The sequence below is a fragment of the Mus pahari genome, chromosome 3, assembly GCF_900095145.1.
Source record: "Mus pahari chromosome 3, PAHARI_EIJ_v1.1, whole genome shotgun sequence".
Lineage (NCBI taxonomy): Eukaryota > Metazoa > Chordata > Mammalia > Rodentia > Muridae > Mus > Mus pahari.
Genome location: NC_034592.1, coordinates 12813440 through 12835876, shown reverse-complemented (window position 1 = coordinate 12835876; position 22437 = coordinate 12813440). Strand labels below are relative to the sequence as shown.

The following is a 22437-nucleotide window of genomic DNA, read 5'->3' as shown; positions in this document are numbered from 1 at the left end:
AGTTGGCCACTTCCTCCTCCTGAGGTTGACTATCAAGGTTGCTAGCAAAGTATTGAAGTTCAGCAAGCAAAAGTCCCTTTGGCTCAGGTAATTAACATGCCCAATTAAAATCAAATACCTCATCCTTTTTTGTTGTTGTTAAAAGATTTATTATTTATTGTATGTGAGTACACTGTTGTTGTCTTTAGACACTCCAGAAGAGGGCGTCAAATCCCATTACAGACGGTTGTGAGCCACCATGTGGTTGACTGGAATTGAACTCAGGACCTCTGGAAGAGCAGTCAGTGCTCTTAACTACTGAACCATCTCTCCAGTCCCCAAATACCTCATACTAAAATGAGGTTGTACTGGCTGGTTTTGTGTGTCAACTTGACACAAGCTGGAGTCTCACAGAGAAAGGAGCTTCAGTTGAGGAAATGCCTCCATGAGATCCAGCTGTAAGGCATTTTCTCAATTAGTGATCAATGGGGAAGGGCCCCTTGTGGGTGGTGCCATCTCTGGGCTGGTAGTCTTGGGTTTATAAGAGAGCAAGCTGAGCAAGCCAGGGGAAGCAAGCCAGTAAGTAACATCCCTCCATGGCCTCTGCATCAGCTCCTGCTTTCTGACCTGCTTGAGTTCCAGTCTTGACTTCCTTGGTGATAAACCACAATGTGGAAGTGTAAGCTGAATAAACCCTTTCCTCCCCAACTTGCTTCTTGGTCATGATGTTTGTGCAGGAATAGAAACCCTGACTAAGACAGGGGTTTTCAATTTTACCTTTATAAACTGTCATTTGCCTATGGGCCATATTTGTCTCTCTATCTAGAGGCTGTCCTTTGTTCCTGCCCCCAACAGCCCCCCTTCCCTCCCCTCTCCCTTATCCTTGTCCTCTGCCTCCTGTCTTTGTCTCTTATTCTGGCCCTTTGTCCCTCTGGGGCAAATAAATCTCCTTTGTGCTAAGAACTTGATCTTGGGATATCCTGAGCTAATACTGTTCCCTACACCTTCCACTGGGGCTGCTGGGGACCAAATTCAGGTCATCAAGCTTTTGCAACAAGCACTTTGACCCACTGATCCATCTTACTGGCCAAGTCCACACATTCTTAAATTTGGATGACTTATTAGAGATTCTCAGTTCTGAGTTGTCCTGCCTGCATGGGAGGTAAGACATCTGCATCGTGTTCGCTGCATGTTCTTGACTTCTGCTATTGCCTCCAAAGCAGTGGCAGAATCCATGCAGAATGAGATACCCCTGCACGTGATTTCATGTTTGTTTCTTTATTCTGTTCATTTTCTCTAAATGTTGGGAGTCTCTAAATTAATGTTTTTATCAAGTTTAGGAGTAACTTGATATTTTATAACTTTATAAAATATTTTTATATTTTTATCTATATAAGATTTATAATTTGGTATTATTCTAAACTTTAGGATACTGTGGTGACTAACTTTGTCAACATAACTAGATTAATGAATTCCTTGGTAAGGCACACCTCTGGGATGTGTTCCACAGAGGTTTAACTGAAGAGGAAAGTCCTGCTTTAACTGTAGGTCATCACACTAGGGTCTCATGGACTGAATACAAAGAAGGAAAGGAAGAAGCCATTGCTGGCATCCCACAGTGAGTTCCAGCTGCCTGCTCTCACTGCCCACCGTGAGCTCTGCCCATGCTTTGTCTTGTATGTCTCAGACAGGGCCCTCTCAGGTCAGGAGTTAACATAAGTCGGGTTTTTTCCCTTTGGTTGGTTCTTTGTTTTGTTTGCTTGTCTTGGTCAGGTATTTGGTCACAGTGAGAGAAGTAACTGACTCAGACACTGCTGATTCAAATGTTTCTACACATCTCCTACTCTTCTGTTTGACGACTGCTTTGTATGTGCATGCGTACAGAGGGCACAAGTTGACATCGGGTGATTCAATCATCATCTGCTTTTGTTTTTGAGACAGGGTTGCTCATTGATGTGTCTAAAGAACTTGGCCAGCTCTCACCCAGGGGACCTCTGAAATAACCTCATCCCTCTCTCCCTCAGACTGGGACACTGATGTCCATCTGTCCATCCGGTGACCATTCAGCTCTGAGGTTTCCTTGTAGATCTTTGTTCAAGTCCTGCGTTGCACTCACTCCTCTCTCTGCTTACAGGTTATTTGTTCATTTATTCAGAAATCCTTTCTTTTGACTGTGCCGTGGTTTCCCCTTTTCCTTTAACCTGCTCATATCGCTTCATCAGATCTTCCTGTTCTGAATCCAACTTTGGTTCTTCTCAGAACCAGACTTTACTAACCACTCCCTTTTTTTCCCCATAGATCCTACTTTTCCATTTGTGTATGGAGTAACTATTCTATGAATAATGCATTATAACATCTCTACCTATAGTCAACAACTGGAGAGAGGGCTCAGTGGTTAACAGCATTAGCAGCTCTTCCTAAGAACCCAGGTTCAGTTGCAACAACCACGTAGTAGCCCATAACCAACTGTGACTCCAGTTCCAGGGGATCCCATGCCCTCTTCTGGCCTCCTTGGGCACTGCATGCACGTGGTGCACAGATATACATGCAAGCAAAACACCGTACACATAAAAATCTAAAAATAAATAAAATCTAAAAATAAATAAAAGCCCTACTGGAAACAACTGGAGAGTAAAAACCCTGCATCTGACGCTCTGCAAGACAGCTTTATTAGTAACTAAGGTTCAACAGTGGAGTCCAGTTCTGACCCTCCTGCCATCGTGTTAGGACATCTGGGAGGTGAGGTTCCAGTGGAGCCAGTCACTGAGACTCTTGGCACGGGAGTTAATGTGGGAACAGGAAGACTGATGATACAGAGTTCTCTCTCCCCCACGTCCATGTCCATCAGCCAGGGAGAGAGCCCTAACCTGAAAGTGGACTTTCTTTCTTTCTTTCTTTCTTTCTTTCTTTCTTTCTTTCTTTCTTTCTTTCTTTCTTTCTTTCTTTTTGAGACAGGGTTTCTCTGTATAGCCCTGGAACTCACTTTGTAGACCAGGCTGACCTTGAACTCAGAAATCCACCCACCTCTGCCTCCCAAGTGCTAGGATTAAAGGCGTGTGCCGCCACCACCACCCTGTGAAAGTGGACTTTCTTATGTTTATGTATGAGCATGTGTGAGTTATTGTGTACATGTGTGTACATTCATATGGAGGCCAAAGATCAACAACACACATCTTCCTCATTCAGTATCCACCTTATCTCTTGATACAAGGATTCTAACTGAACTGAAAGTCCAATAACTTGACTAAATAGATTGGCCAACAAGGCCCAGGGATCCTACTGTGTCCAACTCCCCAGCATGGGTTAAAGGGGGTTAGAGCCAGATCTGAATGTTTGCATGGGAAGCATTTTACTGACTGAGCCACGTCCCCAGCCCTGAATATGAACTTGCTGGCCCATAACTTGAGACCAAGCCCCAACCCTGTGCAATGATTTACTTGTGGCTGGAGTCCACAGTAGAGCACCTGCTATGAGTCAGAGCAGTAGTACGGAGTCCGGTCACAGGCTAAACTCTGGGACTTGGTGTGGGTGTGGACCAGAAGCTCTGAGGGAGAGCACAGTGCCCCCCAGTACCCTTGGCGTGTCAGAACTTCACCTCTGGTTGCCTCCTCTGAGGTTTCTCTAGCACTTGGTTCAGGGTTAGAGGCAGGTGAGGGGTGTGGAGTTTTCCTTTTGTGGACCACTGTGACGTCTCACTCAGATGTCTGGGTTTAGTAACATCTCTCCACTCTAGTAGGGCTGGCTCTCCATCACCCCACAACACTGTTCCATTGCAGGAGCTACTACTCCCAGAAAGGAAGCTTCCAGTTGCCTTATTCTGCAAGTAAAACCCATGTGTCCAGAGGAGCTGGTGCTCAGATCACCCCATATCCCTGTCCTTCCTGCCTTCTGGTGGCAGCAGCAACGGGGGAAGTCCAGGATAAGCAGAAAGCAGTGGCTTTAGGCCATAGAGCAAGGAACACAGTGATGAGAACTCAGGTGCAGCTGGGCAGAAGGCACAGAGCTGGATGGGAGGGGCGGATCAGGGGACTAGAGGCAGCCACACCCAGGAAGGCCAAGGAAACAATGGCTGGAGATTTGAATGCAACACAGTTAGGAAAATATCTTAGGTAAATACTGGGCTGGAGAGATGGCTCAGCAGTTAAGAGCACTGACTGCTCTTCTATAGGTCCTGAGTTCAAATCCCAGCAACCACATGGTGGCTCACAACCATCGGTAATGAGATCTGACTCCCTCTTCTGGAGTGTCTGAAGACAGCTACAGTGTACTTACATATAATAAATTTTAAAAAAGGAAAATATAGGCAGCATCCCCTTCTATTTAAGAGAGCTACTGCCCTCATCTCTGCCTGGGACCTGCGAGGGCTGTTTCCAGATCACAAGAGACAGTAGACAGCTCCAGAGTGAGGACTGTCATGAGGACTGAGCTGTGACGAGTCAGTCCATCAGTGGGTGGACCCTGATCCAGCTATATGAGGTGTGTCCATTACAGAGTATTCACAGAAAAAATGCAATGCATTTGCATTCAGCAGGGTCACTGTGCACAGGTGGCTTGGCCCTATATGCTCAGCTCTTCACCTGGAAGCTGGAAATTGTGGTCTCTGCCCATAAAGACAAATTTGTGGGTAAAGATAATGCCGGGGCAGCAGTGCAGGCTTCAGCCCCGGGCATGTTGGCTGATCATCTGGTGCCCTTGGCTAACTGCCATGGCTTCTTCAAAGGACTCAGAAAGACAGTCACGGGGTTGGAGGGATTACGATGCCCACTTCTGCCCTGTGACCCATCTGTCCTCATTCACTCTACCCTCAGGAAAGATGCTGGGCAGCGTGTAGCAGCAAGCTTTATTTCACACAGATGCAGGGACCCCTTGGGTAGGGGCAGGAGAGGCCAGATAGGCAGAGATACTGCTTCCTCCTCAGATCTGTCCCTGTAGGCAGAAGAACCAAGCTCAGAGCCATGTGTGGCCTCCAGGGATCTGAGGCACTCACTGGCCAGGGTCACAGGCTAGGGTCCTGTTGTCCCAACTGACTGGCTTTGGCAAAGCCTTGATTTCTATATCTGAAAAAATGAGTCATATCTAGGGGGTAGGTTGTGGTAATGAGGTCATGCTGGTGCTCGGTGCTGGATATAGAGAACCCTAAGATATCCAACAGGATCCATTTCTCCCTATGACCCACCCCCGGAACTTGGATCTGCCTACTCCAGCTACCCACAGATACCAGACTAATGTGAGCAAATACCTTTCCCGATGTAACAGAAAGGACATGTGAAGGAGCCCCCGCCCACCCTGGGTGCTCAACACAGGCCCAGCTTTGTTCGGGGACTCACCGATTGCAATGCGTTCACACAGGTTACTGTGGACAAAAGCCAAGTGAAGGGGCAGCACGGACTCAGGTCTGGCCCATCCCTGAGGCCCTGACCCCAGGGAGGCCTACTCACAGTCATGCTTGAGAGTGCAGATGTCTGTTTCTGAAAACCCATGCTTCAGGGCTACCTTCTGGAAATTATTCAGGGCTTCCCCATTGTCGTCCAAGCTCCGGCCTGCAAGTGAGATGGGACAGGGCTTCTATGTCACAGACATTCTCCCTCCCCGATGTAGCCCTGGGATTCTCTCCTATCCCCACTCCAGACAATAAGATGAGTCAAGGGAGGGGTTACCCACACCCCACCCCAGATGAGTCTAGGCTGGGCTTACTGTACAGTTTCATGGCTCGACGGACCACCCCGGCCACCAGAGAGGTGATATCAATCACGGTATACGTCATGTAGTCTGTGGCTACAACGACAACTTCTTTCTCTCCTGGGAACAGAGGAAAATTCTAGGCACCATCTTACCTGTTGGTCAGGGCTCTCTGTTCCTAGTTGTGTTTCTGCTTGGCACATATGCACACACAAGCATGTACCCAAAACATACTGGGACAGCCTTGAGAGTCTGGGTGACCTTCTGAATCAGAGAGGAGGGCAGGAATCCCCAGGGACCCAGATAACTGAACAGTGAATCACACCTCGGATTTCAGAGAGGGGACTGCCAAAGCCCTGGCAAAGGGAGGCAAGGCTGAGGCCACTGGCTGTAGGGGCATCTGCCCTGGGTCCTGACATCTGGGCATTGTACTCAGAGGTTCAGTCAAGATACACCAGACAGCACTCCCAGTGAGGCTGGGTCCATCCTCTCACCCCTAACCAGAACAGTGGTAAGTACACAATGAGATTAAACCAAAGTGTCCCAGATAGACCACAGCACCCACCAATCTTGGGACAGCATTCTTGCCTGATATTCTGGTGACCTTGAACTTCGCTGGACCGTCCACCTGAGTGGCTGCAACCTTCTCCAACACACAGTGGCCCTCACTACAAAGACAAGTAAGGTAAGTCAGTCTGTAATCCCAACACTGGAAGGATTGCAGTCTGAAGCCAAGTTGGGCTATATAGCTAAGTCGGAGCAGCCTGGGCTAGACAGACGGACAAAGAGGATAAAAAGTGTGTCCCTCAGTGGCCGTGGTACCTCAAACTGTGTTCTTTAGACACAAGTGTTACACTGCTCCTCAGAGACAGTATCCCTCAGATATGTGCACAGCCCTGGGCAGCCTGGGCTAGACAGACAGAGAGGTATGGGAAAGAATGAAAGGAAGAGGAAGGAAGGAAGATAGGAGACTACGAGCCATCTGCCTGAGGATGCAGGGTGGGTGACGCAGGAGTCCAGACACCAGCCACATATGGTTGAGCCTAATGTCTTCTGAGCCTATGACCCCAGAGAACAGGACCCCCTACCCGGGGCTACCCAGGGAGATGGAGCTGGAGTAAGAAGAAGTGGCTGTGGAAATGTCTCCAGTGATTCCACCTGAGCACTCACTTACTAGTGCTGAGAACTGGCATGTGTACAGTCTGAGGTACAGGAGCAAACACACCTAAGAGACCCACTCAGTGCCACTGAGCGACACACTGACATGAATAAGCCATCCAGGAGCATGGAAACACACATCTGAGGGACAAACTTCCTAAAGTGAAGAGACACGCGTTGGGGGAGAGTTACTGAGGGACACAGTCCGTGGTAGAGGGACATCCACATGTAGGAGCACGCCGAGGAGCAAAGACACATATGTGATAGCCATAGTCCCTGAGTAGCAGAGTCACACGCAGCTGAAGAACACAGTGTTGAGGTGAAGAGACATGCTGCGGTCTGAAGGACACGTGTCCTGAAAGTCAGGGACATACTCCGGTATAAGCACATTCATCTTGTAGGACACACATTAAGATGACAGGATATACATCTGAAGGAACACACTCTGAGAACCATGGTAATATACGTATGAGAACACACTCCCTGGGGATCGGGGACATGCATGACTGAGGAAAACAATGTCACACATCCAGTGCCACTCTGGGATGAGAGTACACACCTTAAGGGCCCTCTGAGAAACAATGTCACACATCCAGTGCCACTCTAGGATGAGAGTACACACCTTAAGGCCCTCTGAGAATGTCTTTGTGGAGGAATCTGGCTTCCACTTGTGGGACTGGAAGGTGTCTCTGGGCCAGTCGATGCGTGTGAACTTTGACGGGGCTGGATTGAGCATCAAGATGAGGAGGTAACGCAGGTCAACCCTGCCTCCTCTCTTAGACCTTGGCATCTGTCCGTCAGAAGCTGGCATGCCCCATGACCCTGGAGCTAGGAAACCGAACCTTAAGGCTGTCTGGTCAGCTACTTGCTTGACTCAGAGTCCAGGGTGACGGTCGGAAGGCCATAGAGTTGTAGGTCAGTCCCTAAACTGACTTGGGAGACAATGAAACATCCACAATGCCAAAGATGTCTGGCCTCATCTGAAATGGTTGCCTCCCCATCCCCCTCTACTGCTGAAGCTGCAGCACAGATGTGGGCAGAGGTATCTCTGGGGAGAGCCTAGAGCACTGTACAGACTGCCCCAGCTTCCCTCTATGGCCATAGACAAAGTCTTAACTCACTTGTAATAGGTGGTGGTCAGAGCCAGAAGGTTCTCTTTCAGCTCGACCACCATGGCTCCCATCTTCTCCTCCTTGTGTGCCAAGCCATATGCGCCCATCTTGGAGGCAAGGGCAATTTCATACCAGAAGCCTAAAATCTAGGGGATAGGGAGTAGTGAAAGGAGCTACCCAAGTGTACCATCGTCAGACCTGAAACCCTGGGAGCCATTCTCTGCCCCTCCTTTCCAAGGGATGCAACAGTCCAGAAGGGTCTAGTAGTAAAGGTTCTACATGGTAGAGTACTGAAGGCTGACTCTGGGCAGGACCCAACCCCCATAGAAAGCACTGAGCCTGGCCCACTGTAACTGTAACTACCTTGCTTATGTCGAAGTCCTTCACTGCCGCACCCTCTGTGCCAGCTGCCAGCCCCACACACAGTCCCAGCAAGGTGAAGAGCATGATGCTCTCCATATGCCTAGCAACTGAGCACATGGGTTCAGCTCCCCACCAGAAGCCATAGCCAAAGCCTCTGGACTTTATATCCTTCTCTGTGGATGCTTGGAATCTGCATAGAAGGTTCTTATGGTGGGTTGGAAGCGCACTGTAAACCAGTCAAGTGGATCGCCTACCTGCTAGATAGTGGGACCCAGGGGACTGCCTCCAGGGGACACAGATCTTGCCTCTGGGTGTCCACTCATGTATGCATCTATCCATCCACTCAGTGATTGAGCTGATTCTTTCCAATGTGTGGGTGCAGGTTCCACCAAGGCTCCTTGGCAGGCTTTGGTCATAGGCACAGGGGCACAATTCTGCCAGCTGTAGCAGGTGACCCAGGCATCAGAGGCCTGGAGATGGCGGGGGCAGGACTGAGGGCACTGGAGCCATTCATGGTTGAATCTGTGCAGCTCTGTGTCCAGCAGACTGAGACTCTTAAATAGTGGGCTAGGACATCGTAATCCCTCCAACCCCGTGACTGTCTTTCTGAGTCCTTTGAAGAAGCCATGGCAGTTAGCCAAGGGCACCAGATGATCAGCCAACATGCCCGGGCTGAAGCCAGCACTGCTGCCCCGGCATTATCTCTACCCACAAATTTGTCTTTATGGGCAGAGACCACAATTTCCAGCTTCCAGGTGAAGAGCTGAGCATATAGGGCCAAGCCACCTGTGCAGGCTCAACAGCAAAAAGACAGCCTCTTGTTATATCAACCCCTAGGGATAGCTCAGGCCCTGATCCTCAGGGCACGGACAAGGATAGAGGGATATTGTCAACTACAGCCAGTGTTCAAATTATAAGGAGAGGGAGAGGAAGAGAGGATCCAGGGAGAAGGTATGAAGAACAGTTAAGAGCTATAAAAATTATTCAAGGCTATAAAAATGTAGAAAGGGATATCTACTGCAGACAGAAGTGATGGCCCGTTGGATTTTCTGGGAACCCAGCTAATGGGCTGAGGCACCCTTTTTCTCCCTGACAGAAGCAACGTCAACCAGCTATCCCGAGGGAGCCCAGGTCAAGTCAGGCAACTGCCCAGGCTTCTCTCCACCTCAGCCCCAGATCAGCAGCCAAGTCTCGAGTCCTCCCTGAAAGCCTCAAAAGAATTTTGGGTCTGTTCAGAACTGAGCAGTCCTGATGCTGATAATCTCATGCTAGAATTTGTGATTTGGAAGGCCAATGAAGTAAGCTCTGGCACCAGGAGTTGTGTGTGGGCGCTGTATAACCAGCAGTAAGGGTCTGTACTCTTAGAAAGTCTCTGTGAAAAAAAAAAAAAAGCCCTCCTGTGTTTTGATCAAATAAACAAATCCTTCAGGATCCTGCTAACTGTGTGCTACCACACCCACACCTACCAGCCAAGATTCACACAGCAGCCACTGCAAAACCTTTGCCATCTGCCCACAAAGCTCCAGACTGCTCCCATTCTTTGCTTGTAGCAACCTGGGGTGCCACCAGCGCTTATGAGCAGGAGGGACACTGTTACAGAGTGAGAAGGGGAGACACTGGAGCCCATTGCCCCATGAGTGGGCCAGGGCAGGGTGGAGCAGGACCTTTCCACATGGGAGTCTAGGACCGGCTGCCCCATGTGGGAGGCACATTACAACCATTCCCAGGAAATGCAGGGGTGTTCCCTCCACCTAGGGTACAGAAGCATCCTGTCGCCCCCCTTCCCGCCCCCAGGAGAAACGCCAGGCAGCATTTGGCAGCAGAATTTATTTGGAGCAGGTGCAGAGGTTCTTCAGGCAGGAGCGGGAGAGGCCAGGTAGGTGGGGCTGCAGCCACAGGCCTGGGCAGGAGCTCCTCAGACCAGTCCCTGCAGGCAGAACGGCAGAGCTCAAGGCCATGCATAGCCTCCAGGGACCCTGAGGTCAAGTGTCACAAGCCAGGTGCCTGGTACTCCAGCTGCCTGGCTTGGCAAAGCACTGGCTCTCTGAGCCTTGAGGTCTCTGTCTGCAAAATGGGTTCTAGTGTCAACCTCTGGGGCATGGCTGTGACAGTGCGGTTGAATAGGTTGTAGGTTAGCATGGTGCTAGACACAGGAAACCCCAAGATATCTAACAGAGCTGAACACCCCATTCCATCGTCAGGACATGAAGGGTCAGAGCTGGCCCAGAACCCTGCACAGTCTTGCTGCACAGAACAATACAAACAAGGGACCTCTCTTCGACAACCTAGTTCTGTCCCACACCCAAGAGCCCAGCATGGCTCTTGGGTCACATAGCAGATTGCTCTTTCCAAAGACTACAAATCGATGCCTCTGAAGCTGCCAGCCGGGGCTATCGGTTGTCTTGATTAGAGAAGGGATGGGCGACCCTCCTCTCCGGGATCAGGATCTAGTAGTACCAGCAGGGGCTTCTTGGGAGCCGGACTGCAGTGTAGACCAAGGGTAGTGGACTCACCTCTTTCAAAAGCTCAGCACACCTCCCTGCACGATGGGACAGCATTAGTACAGTCAGGAGGGCATCAGACCCCATCACAGGGGCCTGGTACAGCATCCTCTCCAAGATGCTATACTCACCGTGGCGGGCCAGCATGTAAAGGCCTTGGTCTGCTGTCATTTCCCGGAACCGCCAGAAACCTGGCTCATCCTCCTTCTCAAGGCTCCGAGCTATGGGGCACAACAGAGAGGGGCTGGCAGCCTGAAGGAAGGCAGTCACAGGGCAGAGCCCAGCCCAGGCGGAACTTACTGAAGTACTTGAGCACATGGAAGTTTCTACCCTGCCAGAGCAGGGTCAACTTCAGGATGGTGTAGCGCTCGTAGTCCGTGTCCAGCACGTGGATCTCCCTGTTCCCTTCAGGAGTGCCAGTGGCAGGGTTAAGGAGGCTTGCTCAGACCTGAACACTCCAGGGAGCTGACCTTGAAGGCCGGGTCTGCAGAATCTAACTCCTTTCTGTCTCTGCCTAGTGCTGGGACCTGCCTGTGACATCTGAGAAGACAACTTCTGAAGGTCAACCCAGTACACTAATAGAGATGAGGGGACTGGGGTCCAGGGCCTGAGAATCCTAGGAAGGGCACAGAGAATGAGGCCAGGGGGAAGATGTCCAGGCTCAGACAGCTGCAACAAGGCAACAGTACTTACCAGGAAAAGCAAATTCCCCTACAGTGTCTCTTTCTGAACCCGATGATCTTTCTGTCACACAACTTCCTGAGCTGAAAAGCAACACAGTGCTTGTTAAGAACCTGCCAGCCTGCATTCCGCCTTCTGGGCATATCTGAGTGCTGCACACCTTCACTTCACACATTCCTGAGTGCTTCACACCTTCACTTCACACATTCCTAAGTGCTTCACACCTTCACTTCACACATTCCTGAGTGCTGCCCACCTTCACTTCACACATTCCTGAGTGCTGCCCACCTTCAGAAAGGATACTGTCAAGCTCATGCCCATGCTGGGGTCTAGGGTCCATGTAGAAGGGGCAATGTGTGGGGCAGGGCTGCCCCAACCTCTCTCCTTCAGAGAGGCAGGCAGCTACCGCCCACTGTCTCTTATAAAGCAATAGGGAATTATCTAAAGTCTTTGTTTACATTTTGGTAGAAAGGCAGATCTAGGAACCTGAGATCTAGCTTTCTCTGGGGTTGGAAGATCCAAGCAGATAGACATGGAAAAGGCTGGCCCCCATACTGACGATCCCACCACTGTAAGAGGTATAGCTTTGTCTAATTTCAACTACATATATGGCTCTTCCTTCCCAGCAGGCCACATCCCTAGTGACCCAAGCCTCTTACCTGTTGTACACGGCTTTCACAGTGACGTTCCCCCCACTGAAGGTGAGGAACAAGCCCTCTACCCTCCTTTGAGCCTTCAGCACCAGGTTTTGGTCAGAAGCCACAGCCACTTCCTTCCAGAATCCTGCAATCTAGAGAACAGGACTAGAGGTATCCCTGGCTTTGCTCAGCCAAGCCCACTGGGTCTCCAGCCCCTGGGCTGGAGAGGGTGTTTCAGAGACACTCGGGCAGCAGTGGATGGGCTTGAGGGGCCATCCATAGCCATGAGATTGGAAGCCACTTATTCTCAGCCGAGTTTTCCTTCCCAGGGGACCTTTCAGGACACCAGACAGAAATATCCCTTCCAGAAGGTACTGGCACAATGTTCATTCCTGGTTAGCCAGGAGACCTTTCCAACAAGTGTGTGGGGAGCAAGCATCCAGGCTTAAAGCTTTCATACTGAATGAAGCGTGGTTCTACTAATCTCGACCTCCCCAGGATCATGATCTCCTGCAGTGGCAATGTTCTCAGAGCACAGGACATCACCTGAAACTTTTAGAAACTCATTACTGTTACAAGAGAAAATAATCTGTGTCCCCCGAAGCCTGACCCCTCTGACTTTACAGTGTGAGTCTGGAAATCTCAGGAAGAATGGGGGACTGAGGCATAGAAGGAGGAATTCAAGCGACAAGCCGTCTGCTCTGGAGAAATTCTCTTCTGGCTCCACAGTGCACAGGGATAGGGTCTTAGGAACCCTATGAACCAGGAAGAAGGAAGGGACCCCAAATTTGTAAATCACCAAGGACCCTGAAGTGACCAGCTTGAGGATAGCAACTCTGCCTCAAGACAGATGGAACATGAGAGAACTCAGGGAGGGGAAGAGACCTCAGAGGTTTACGAGGGACTCACACTGCCTGCTGTCTTAAGGATGGAGGCCCCAAGAGTAGGTCTGGCCCCTGACAGCTAGGCTGCAACCAACTAGGAGTTAGATGGAAGGGAAGAGAGACTTCACTGGTTGTACACTATGTTCCCTCCCTGTCCAACTTTCCATTAAGCCCCAGTAGTGCTTCAAAGTCAAGAAGAAAGAGGCACCTTCTCTGGTACGAGGTCCACCCTGGTCGACTCTGCTTGTAGCAGGAACACCAGGAAGAGTCCGCAGACGTTGCTCAGCAGCCTAGCTTCCATCTTGTTGTGGCTTCTGTTTATGGAAGGTGGGAGCTTATATTGGGAGAGTGTGCAAGCATGTGCAACCACTCAGAGAATGTCATTGGACAAAGCTGGCTGCCAGCCGTTCAGAGACTCAGCTTCTGCTCAAATGCTATCAACCCACATCCAGAGAGGAACTGGACCAAGATCCAGCGACAGTTAAGCTGCCTCCATCCTGTGGACAGTGATGAACTATGCAGTAAGACCGCACCAACCAAGTCCAGCCCTGAGCTCTGAGCTGTGACCTGGGCAAGCTAATATTGATCTCAGTTTCTCCATTTGTAACAATAAGCTTAAAACAATAACAAAATATTGAACTGGACAAGGAGGCCTGGGTCTCTGACCAGGAACCCTACACCTTGCAGCACTCTGCACTCCCAGGACCCCCATCCATTCTCTGTGTGTGTGTGTGTGTGTGTGTGTGTGTGTGTGTGTGTGTGTGTGTTACGTATGTTTGTATACAGTATTTCTCTCTCTGTGGTGTGTTTTATATGTTTGTATGTGGTATCTGTGCATGTGTGTGTGTTATATATGTTTGTGGTATTTGTGTGTGGTATGTATGTTTGTATGTGATATTTGTGTGTGGTTTGTATGTTTGTGGCATTTGTGTGTCTGTGTGTCTCTGTGTGTATAGTGTTCATGTCTTTGTTCTTGTTGGGGGAAGGCATACATATATTCACATGGCTGCAGAAGCCAGAGTTCAACGTCAGGTGTTGTTCCTCCAGTACAAGTCACTTTGTATTTTCACTTGTTTTGCTTCGTTAGTTAGTTTAGTTAGTTAGTTAGTCAGTTAGCTAGCTAGCTAGTTAATTAGTTAGCTTATTGATTGGTGGTCGATTGGCTGGTTACTTATTTTTTGAGACACAGTTTCTTACCAGCCTAGAGCGTGCTGAGTAGTCTAGGCTGCCCAGCCAGTGAGCCCCAGAGACCCCCCCTAACTCTGTATGTCCAGCACGCACCATGTGATTTCAAATACATACCACCATGCCTGGCTTTCTACATGGGTCCTGAAGAAAGCGCTTTACCAGCTGAGCCACTTTCCCAGCCCCAACGACACGGTTTTTCAGTGTATGAAACCAACACCTCTCAGAACACAGAGAATTCTTTTTTAAGGCAGACAACCTTGATCTTTAAAATCAAATTTATTTGTGACTGATACTAAAACAAAGTCTCTCACTCTCTAGGAAAAAAGCTAAAAATATTAGCTTTTCTCACAATTGTTTATTTCCTCCAAATAAAAAGGAAAGAAACAATCCATGACTATGGGAAATCTTTCCATCTTCTGAGATCTTCTTCAATTTCTTTCTTTAGGGATTTGAAGTTCTTATCATACAGATCCTTCACTTCCTTAGTTAGAGTCACACCAACTGCTTGTGGACGTTGTACATCGTGGTGCGGAGCCTAGTGCGCACCACGATGTACAACGTCCACAAGCAGGTGCTATCTGTGCATGTGTGTGTTATATATGTTTGTGGTATTTGTGTGTGGTATGTATGTTTGTATGTGATATTTGTGTGTGGTTTGTATGTTTGTGGCATTTGTGTGTCTGTGTGTCTCTGTGTGTATAGTGTTCATGTCTTTGTTCTTGTTGGGGGAAGGCATACATATATTCACATGGCTGCAGAAGCCAGAGTTCAACGTCAGGTGTTGTTCCTCCAGTACAAGTCACTTTGTATTTTCACTTGTTTTGCTTCGTTAGTTAGTTTAGTTAGTTAGTTAGTCAGTTAGCTAGCTAGCTAGTTAATTAGTTAGCTTATTGATTGGTGGTCGATTGGCTGGTTACTTATTTTTTGAGACACAGTTTCTTACCAGCCTAGAGCGTGCTGAGTAGTCTAGGCTGCCCAGCCAGTGAGCCCCAGAGACCCCCCCTAACTCTGTATGTCCAGCACGCACCATGTGATTTCAAATACATACCACCATGCCTGGCTTTCTACATGGGTCCTGAAGAAAGCGCTTTACCAGCTGAGCCACTTTCCCAGCCCCAACGACACGGTTTTTCAGTGTATGAAACCAACACCTCTCAGAACACAGAGAATTCTTTTTTAAGGCAGACAACCTTGATCTTTAAAATCAAATTTATTTGTGACTGATACTAAAACAAAGTCTCTCACTCTCTAGGAAAAAAGCTAAAAATATTAGCTTTTCTCACAATTGTTTATTTCCTCCAAATAAAAAGGAAAGAAACAGGCTAAACAGGGACCATGAAGTGCACTGAATGCAAAGCCTCCCTGACTGACACCCCCAAGAAGAATTAGTCACCTTGTGACCCAAATCTCTAACCACAGCTTGTGCAGCAGAGTCCCTGGGAGGGGGCCCAGGGCACCCCAAAAGAGCTCTACCCAGGCCAGCATCCCTCATCCTTCGGGAACAGTCGCCAACCTTTTGGACCCACCTAGAGCTGCTCAAGACCTGGACAGCTCACAGGAAAACCACCGAAGCCCGCCCTCCAGAGGGAACCAGGCTACAGAAGACATTACGGAGGGCTATGAGGAGGACATAAGGGATGAGTTAGGAGAAGCTGCACAGTGAGTGCCAGAAGGAACCATCCAAAGACCTTGGGGCATCAGGAGGGAAGCTGAGGACCGGCTGGTACCTGTAACAGACTGACAAGCCAGGGCCTTTGGGAATACAGAGAGGGGTTTGGCTGGAGTGAGGGAAAGGGAAGTGGGTGGATGGCACCTGGTTCTCTGGGTGACCAGCACAGGATGAGGGCAGCAGTTATGAGGGCTAATTGCTTCTGGTTCTTGTTGTCTTTGGACCACAGACAGTTAAGCAATGGAGCAGAACCAGCCCCTTCCTGATCCCCACGCCTGGCCTTTGAAGTAGGACTAGACCCACTGGAAGAATGGGAATTCTATGACATGAAGAAAAGAACAGTGATAATCCCTGGAAAGGAACCCCTGTACCCCCACATCTTGTTCAATGGCAAGCAGCACAGAGACTACCTACGAAAAGGTTTCGCTTTAGTGGTTCTGGTATCTTGTTAATCACCGCTGATTCTTCAGCCCCAGCTAGCCAGAACGACAGCAATGGCCCTGAAAAGAATCTTTAATTTTTCCCTCTGAAGTTTCACAAGCCAGGTCTCCATCTTCTTCACTGTTCTCAACATTATCTTCCAAGCTCCTACACAACATTCGACAGAACTCTTACCACCAAATGGATCTTCTAGCCCAAAGTTCCAAAGTCCTTCCACAGTCCTCCCCAAAACATGATCAGGTTGTCACAGGAATATCCCACTCCTAGTACCAATTTGTCTTAGTCAGGGTTTCTATTCCTGGACAAAACATCATGACCAAGAAGCAAGTTGGGGAGGAAAGGGTTTATTCGGCTTACATTTCCATACTGCAGTTGATCACCAAAGGATTCAGGCCTGGAACTCAAGCAGGTCAGAAAGCAGGAGCTGATGCAGAGGCCATGGAGGGATGTTCCTTACTGGATTGCTTCTCCTGGCTTGCTCAGCCTGCTCTCTTATAGAACCCAAGACTACCAGTCCAGAGATGGCCCCACCCACAAGGGGACCTCCCCCCCTTGATCACTAATTGAGAAAATGCCTTACAGCTGGATCTCATGGAGGCATTTCCCCAACTGAAGCTCCTTTCTCTGTGATAACTCCAGCTGTGTCAAGTTGACACAAAACTAGCCAGTACAGAGGGGGACATCAACCCACCCACAAAACCTTCAACCCAAAATTTGTTCTGCCTATAAGATGTACAGGGATAGCCGGACAGTGGTGGCACATGTCTTTAATCCCAGCACTTGGGAGGCAGAGACAGGCAGGTTTCTGAGTTTGAGGCCAACCTGTTCTACAAAGTGAGTTCCAGGACAGCCAGGGCTACACAGAGAAACCCTGTCTCAAAAAAAAAAATTAAAAAAAAATGTACAGGGATAAAGATGGAGCCAAGATTGAGGTAATGGCCAACCAATGACTGGTCCAACTTGAGACCCATTCCATGTAAGAAAGCCAATTCCTAACACTATTCATGATTCTCTGCTATGCTTGCAGACAGGAACCTAGCATAACTGTCTCTTGAGAGGCTTCCATCCAGCGGTGGATGGAAACAGATGCAGAGACCCACATCCAAACATCAGGCAGAACTAGGGGAGTCTTGTGGAAGACTTGGGAATAGAATTGAGTGAGCCACAGGGGTCAAGAACACTACAAGTCAAGACTGAGCCACCAACCAAAGAGCGAGCAGGGGCTGGAGCGAGGCCCCTACACATGTATAGCAGATGTGCAGCTCAGTCTTCATGTGGATTCTCTAACAATTGGAGCAGAGCTGTCTCTGACTCTGTTGCCTGCTGGATCCTCTTCCCCTGGCTGGACTGTCTGGTTGGGAGAGGATTCACTTAGTTCTGCTATGACTGGATGTCCCAGGGATGGAGGGTGGAACCACACACACACACACACACACACACACACACACACACACGTTTTACAGCCTCTTCTCATTTCACCCAAGGTCCTAACGGAGGCCAGAGTGCTCTCTTTACACTAAGCCGTGTCTCCTCAAATATCTTTCCCTGGCAGATGAGAGAGCAGCTCTCCTCCCATCCCCAGCCCCTGGCTCTAGCCTCTCCATTTTGGGAAGTGGGAAAAATTTAAAGTAGAATTAGGCTCAGTCTTGGGGAAGGAAGGAAGGATTCCCATCCTAAAGAGGTGTCTGTGTGGTTGGTTCTCAGGGACCCCTGCCAGCAAACCCTTCCTGGTGAGCAGCTGAGGGAGGTCCATCTCCACCTACTATCTACCACGGCTGCCCTAGCCAGCCTGTCCCAGATGGATAAGATAGGGGTAAGGAGAAGGGTGGAGCAAGTCTTAAGGGATGAGATGTGGGACAATCCCAAGCATTACCTAAAGAGGGGGCAAGGAAGGAGTGAGGAGAAGCTGGATAGGGCCAGAGGGGAGGGGGATTCTGGGGAAAACAGTGGGTTGAATGGGGGTGGGGACACGGAGATGGGATCAGGGATACAGGAAATGCAGACTTCTCACTGTAGAGCTGTACCGTGGTGCTAAGCATGCCTCCCAGCTTCTTGTTGATACAGGCCACTGTGAAGGAGCTACAGGCAGTATCAGAGATGCACACATCCAGGTAGTCCAGGGCTAGATAGGGAGTGGCAGAGGTGGCTAAGATGTGGACAGAAGTTGGAGCCACCCCTGCTGTACCGCACAAGTGAAATGCTGGAGAGGGAATGTATATATGGACGTAGGGCTCTCTTCGGGGGTCCCTGATGAAAGCCCCTCAGATGCTCCCATGCAGTACAATAGTTTAAATAAAGCCCAGAAAAGGGTTACTACCCACCTCAATGGTTTATGTTCCCAGATGAGAGACACACACACAGCCTTTAAATTTAATATGCCTTAAGCAACACAATAGCTGGGCAACTGCCTAACCTCCATGCTGTTAGTCTATCTCCCACCGATAACTCGGAGTTGTTACGTACTATTCCACATTCCATCTTGACTGCTCTTGACCCAGTTGAGCTGCCCTCTGGGTCATCCTCTTGGCCCCTTTACATGGCGGCTCCGCTTCTCCTCCCGCACCTTATTACCTTTCATGGCCACCCCTGAGTCTCCCTCCTTCCTCCTCTTCCCAGTTCCAAGTCTGGGAACCCTAAACCTCGCCCATGCCTCTCCTCTCCAGCTATTAGCTGCTGGCATTTTTATTTACCAATCAGAATGAACTGGGGGAAGATTCCCAGAAGCTGCAAGCTGACTCCAAATCTTGAAGGCCAGTACTTAGCATTGGAATAAAAGCAGTGTCGGGCCAACCTGCTATGCTATCCCAGAAGGCTTCCTGATCCGCAACAAGACCTATCTGGATCTCAGAAGTGCCCCTGGGATCCTATCCTCAGGTATTAACCATCAACCTATTACAGCCATTACCCTTGAGGGATATAGCCATTACTCCCTGCTGAAGTACTCGGCCCCTTTCACACCAGCCAGCCCACAGGCTAGGAACCCCATGAGGATATTGAGGTCACCCTCCATAAAGGCACTGACATCTCTGGTGGACATCAGCACATAGTCCTTGGTGTCCAGGAAGACATTGCACTAGGGTACCATGGCAATGACACACCAGAGACCTGCGGACTTCAGGATGGTTCTGTGACTACAGGCCAGTAACTTCATGTGGACCTCCTTGCCCAGAAATCCCAGGGACAAGCCAAAGACCAGAGAAGCAGGGGCCTGTGTGAGGTCGCACAGCGAGAGTCTCTGCCAGGGTGGTACCACTGATCACCTTGAGCCTCTATTTCTCACAGCAGAATGGCCCACAGATGGCCTGTGTCTAGGTCTAAAGCTCCCCTTGACGAGTTTCAGCTGAAGCTGGGTCCCTCCCAACCTGGGCACAGCCGTAGGTCTACTACCTTCTGGGTTGCAGTAAGACCTCAGCCTTACTTGAGCTCCGAAGCTTGAGGTTCAGAAAGGAGTGGGATCCAGCTCAGCAGGACTAGCCCCATGGCTACACCTGCTCACCAGCCCTGGCTCCCAAGTCACCCAGCTCCAGTGGCACCAGCTTTATAGACCAACACAACCCTGGCTTTGGGTTTGAGGAGAAGGCACCTTCGAAAACCCAGGTCACGGAGACGGCAAAGGCTCTCTCACATTGTCAGGACTTAGATCCCACACACCTCTGTCCATCTGCTAACCTGTTTAGATACAGGGAGATGCTGGCAAACAGGCAGGCTTGGGTTTGCCCTGGCATACTACCATGCTTACCATTAGGATGTTGGGTACTATCTGATCCTCCCTGCCTCTCTCTCTTATCCAGCTCTGAGCTGAGGTCACTTCTGGGCTTGTTTCTAGGCCTCATCCTGGGGCACAGCTTGGACCAGCACAGCCCTGAGACAGCCCTGGGTAGCCTCCCCCCAGATACCCCAGCTGGGCCTCCTACAAGTAGGAAGGGCTGGGCAGCGGCAGCACTTAAAGTGGACTATGGTGTCGATGGCTACCTTATCACTAGTTTCAGAAGTGTGCATGTGGAAATGGACATCAGGGAGGCACGGGACTGGTGAAGGCCACAACCAGGAAAGGTCTCGCTAAGTGACCTTTGTCACCACAGAGTACCTATGGACCCTGGCCTCCAAGCACACCACCCAGAACCCTCTAATCAGAATTCAGGGTCCATTAGAGAGACCAGATCCATAAGTCATCCAGGGCACTGCAGACAAAGCATTGGATCAGAGAAAGACCCTCAGTGACCCTAAGAGATGGAGGAACAATACTGGGCATGGTGGCGTACACCTTTAATCCCAGCACTCGGGAGGCAGAGGCAGGAGGATTTCTGAGTTCTAGGCCAACCTGGTCTACAAAGTGAGTTCCAGGACAGCCAGGGCTACACAGAGAAACCCTGTCTCAACAAACCAAGAGAGAGAGAGAGAGAGAGAGAGAGAGAGAGAGAGAGAGAGAGAAAGAGAGAGAGAGAGAGAGAGAGATGGAGGAACAGGGCCAAGGGCTTAACACTTCTGAGACATTTCATGTGTCACCAATGTCACAGGATAGAGCAGATAAAGCCTTCCAGGAAAGTATAACCAAGGGACTGAAGTCAGACGCTGGTGAACTCTGGAGATTCAATAATAAAAAGCAAGCCAACAGCATGTCATCAAAGAGGTAAAAAGGGTTGGGGACGGCTCAGTCAGTAAAGTGCTTGCCTCAAGCATGAGGACCTGATTCGGATCCCCAGGGTCCACATGGGAAACTGGACACAGCAGTGAGGGTCTACAGTCCCAGCACCAGAAAGGCAGAAGCAGGTGGGTCCTGGAACTCCGTGGTTAGCCAACCAAGGCACATTAGTGAGTTCCAGATTCAACGAGAGATCCGATCTCAAAAAACAAGATGGGAAGACCCAACCTTAACCTCTGGTCTCTGTATGCACACACATACAAATGCATGTGTACATACATAAATATGTGCACACATATAATTTATACACAATACATTCGCATGCATATGTGACAAAGAGTTGAAAAGACCTTGCGCTGAGGAAGACATCCAGACTGGAATCAAAGGACAAGATGTGCATTGTCAATCATCAGGGACAGGGAAGTAGACATCGGTCTGAGAGCCAGATGCGCATATCAGCATGGTTAAAGCTTTCTAAGACATGCCCAGTGCTGGTGAAGATGAAGAACAGTGGGACCTCTCCCCCATGCTGCCGAGGAGAGCAAGATGGTCACATTCAGAAAACATGCCATGAGAACCCCCTAAGCCCAAAAGCAGCACTCCCAGAGAGATAAGATTTCCAAAAAGAAATAAGAATTTAGGCTTACAACAAACCAACACACACTGCCTATTAACAATCACTAAAAGTAGAAGAGCTGGATGCCCTCCACAGCGACCACACTGTAGTTCATCCCTGTAGCAGAAGCTGCTCAAAACTAAATGTAGGGAGCCCTGCAATGTGGCAACGTGGCAATGTGGCAAACGTGGCAGTATGGCCATCTGTCTTAGTCAGGGTTTCTGTTCCTGCACTAACATCATAACCAAGAGGCAAGTTGGGGAGGAAAGGGTTTATTCAGCTTATATGTCCATGTTGCTGTTCATCACCAAAGGAAGTCAGAACTGGAATTCAAGCAGGTCAGGAACCAGAAGCTGATGCAGAGGCCATGGAGGGATGTTCCTTACTGGCTTGCTTCCCCTGGCTTGCTCAGCTTGCTTTCCTATAGAACCCAAGACTACCAGCCCAGAGATGGCACCACCCACAAGGGGACCTCCCCCCTTGATCACTAATTGAGAAAATGCCTTACAGCTGGATCTCATGGAAGCATTTCCTTAAGGGAGGCTTCTTTCTCTGTGACAACTCCAGCTTGTGTCAAAGTGACACAAAACCAGCCAGTACACCATTTCAAACGACTCTACTGAGGGAAAGGAGCCACTTTGAGGGGGAAGTCTGCAGTTGCCTTTCTCCTTTTGTGTGGCATTCTAGAATATGCTGAGCCATAGGGACTAGACATGGCTTGCTGATGTCAAGGGTTGGAGAGAGAAGTGTGAGGAAGCTTAGGGGGTGTGGGGGGACTGTTGGGAGCCTGAGAGCTTGGGGGGGCTGTTGAGAGCCTGAGAGCTGGGGGTGGGGGCTGTGGGAGCCTGAGATCTGGAGGGGCTGTTGAGAGCCTGAGAGCTGGGGG

At 49.6% G+C, this 22437-nt stretch overlaps 2 protein-coding genes across 4 annotated transcripts; both read right to left on the bottom strand.

Annotated features, from left to right (window-relative positions):
• Nucleotides 1-4239: 4239 nt before the first annotated feature.
• Nucleotides 4240-8431, bottom strand: LOC110319268 (epididymal-specific lipocalin-5). 3 transcript variants are annotated; one of them, XM_021194738.1, is made up of 7 exons: nt 8292-8431; nt 7938-8074; nt 6247-6326; nt 5674-5778; nt 5418-5519; nt 5307-5332; nt 4806-4905 (listed from the first exon to the last, which is right to left on the bottom strand). In XM_021194738.1, the coding sequence occupies exons 1-7, from the start codon at nt 8406-8408 to the stop codon at nt 4894-4896; spliced, it is 579 nt and encodes a 192-aa protein (XP_021050397.1). In that variant the 5' UTR covers nt 8409-8431; the 3' UTR covers nt 4806-4893. The 3 variants fall into 3 exon arrangements, with proteins under 3 accessions (XP_021050399.1, XP_021050397.1, XP_021050396.1); XM_021194740.1 differs by lacking the exons at nt 4806-4905; nt 5307-5332 and adding an exon at nt 4240-4579; XM_021194737.1 differs by lacking the exon at nt 5307-5332 and having other exon boundaries at nt 4806-5036.
• A 1669-nt stretch (nt 8432-10100) lies between these two features.
• Nucleotides 10101-13303, bottom strand: Lcn8 (lipocalin 8). The gene is made up of 7 exons (XM_021195041.1): nt 13204-13303; nt 12133-12263; nt 11486-11556; nt 11093-11197; nt 10924-11013; nt 10805-10830; nt 10101-10218 (listed from the first exon to the last, which is right to left on the bottom strand). Exons 1-7 carry the CDS (start codon nt 13294-13296, stop codon nt 10207-10209), a joined length of 528 nt encoding a protein of 175 aa, XP_021050700.1. The 5' UTR covers nt 13297-13303; the 3' UTR covers nt 10101-10206.
• Between the last annotated feature and the right edge of the window lie 9134 nt (nt 13304-22437).

Bases quoted from the DNA above. Each gene is read 5' to 3' on its own strand.
- Lcn8 (XM_021195041.1), bottom strand. From the start codon at position 13,296: ATGGAAGCTAGGCTGCTGAGCAACGTCTGCGGACTCTTCCTGGTGTTC. The intron at 12,264-13,203 runs GTGCCTCTTTCT...CCTGTTCTCTAG, and splicing joins TGGACCTCGTACCAGAGAAG to ATTGCAGGATTCTGGAAGGA. The intron at 11,014-11,092 runs GTAAGTTCCGCC...TGTGCCCCATAG, and splicing joins CCATGTGCTCAAGTACTTCA to CTCGGAGCCTTGAGAAGGAG.
- LOC110319268 (XM_021194737.1), bottom strand. From the start codon at position 8,408: ATGTGCTCAGTTGCTAGGCATATGGAGAGCATCATGCTCTTCACCTTG. The intron at 6,327-7,937 runs GTGAGTTAAGAC...TTGTCTTTGTAG, and splicing joins CTGACCACCACCTATTACAA to TGAGGGCCACTGTGTGTTGG. The intron at 5,520-5,673 runs GTAAGCCCAGCC...TCTCACTTGCAG, and splicing joins TCGAGCCATGAAACTGTACA to GCCGGAGCTTGGACGACAAT.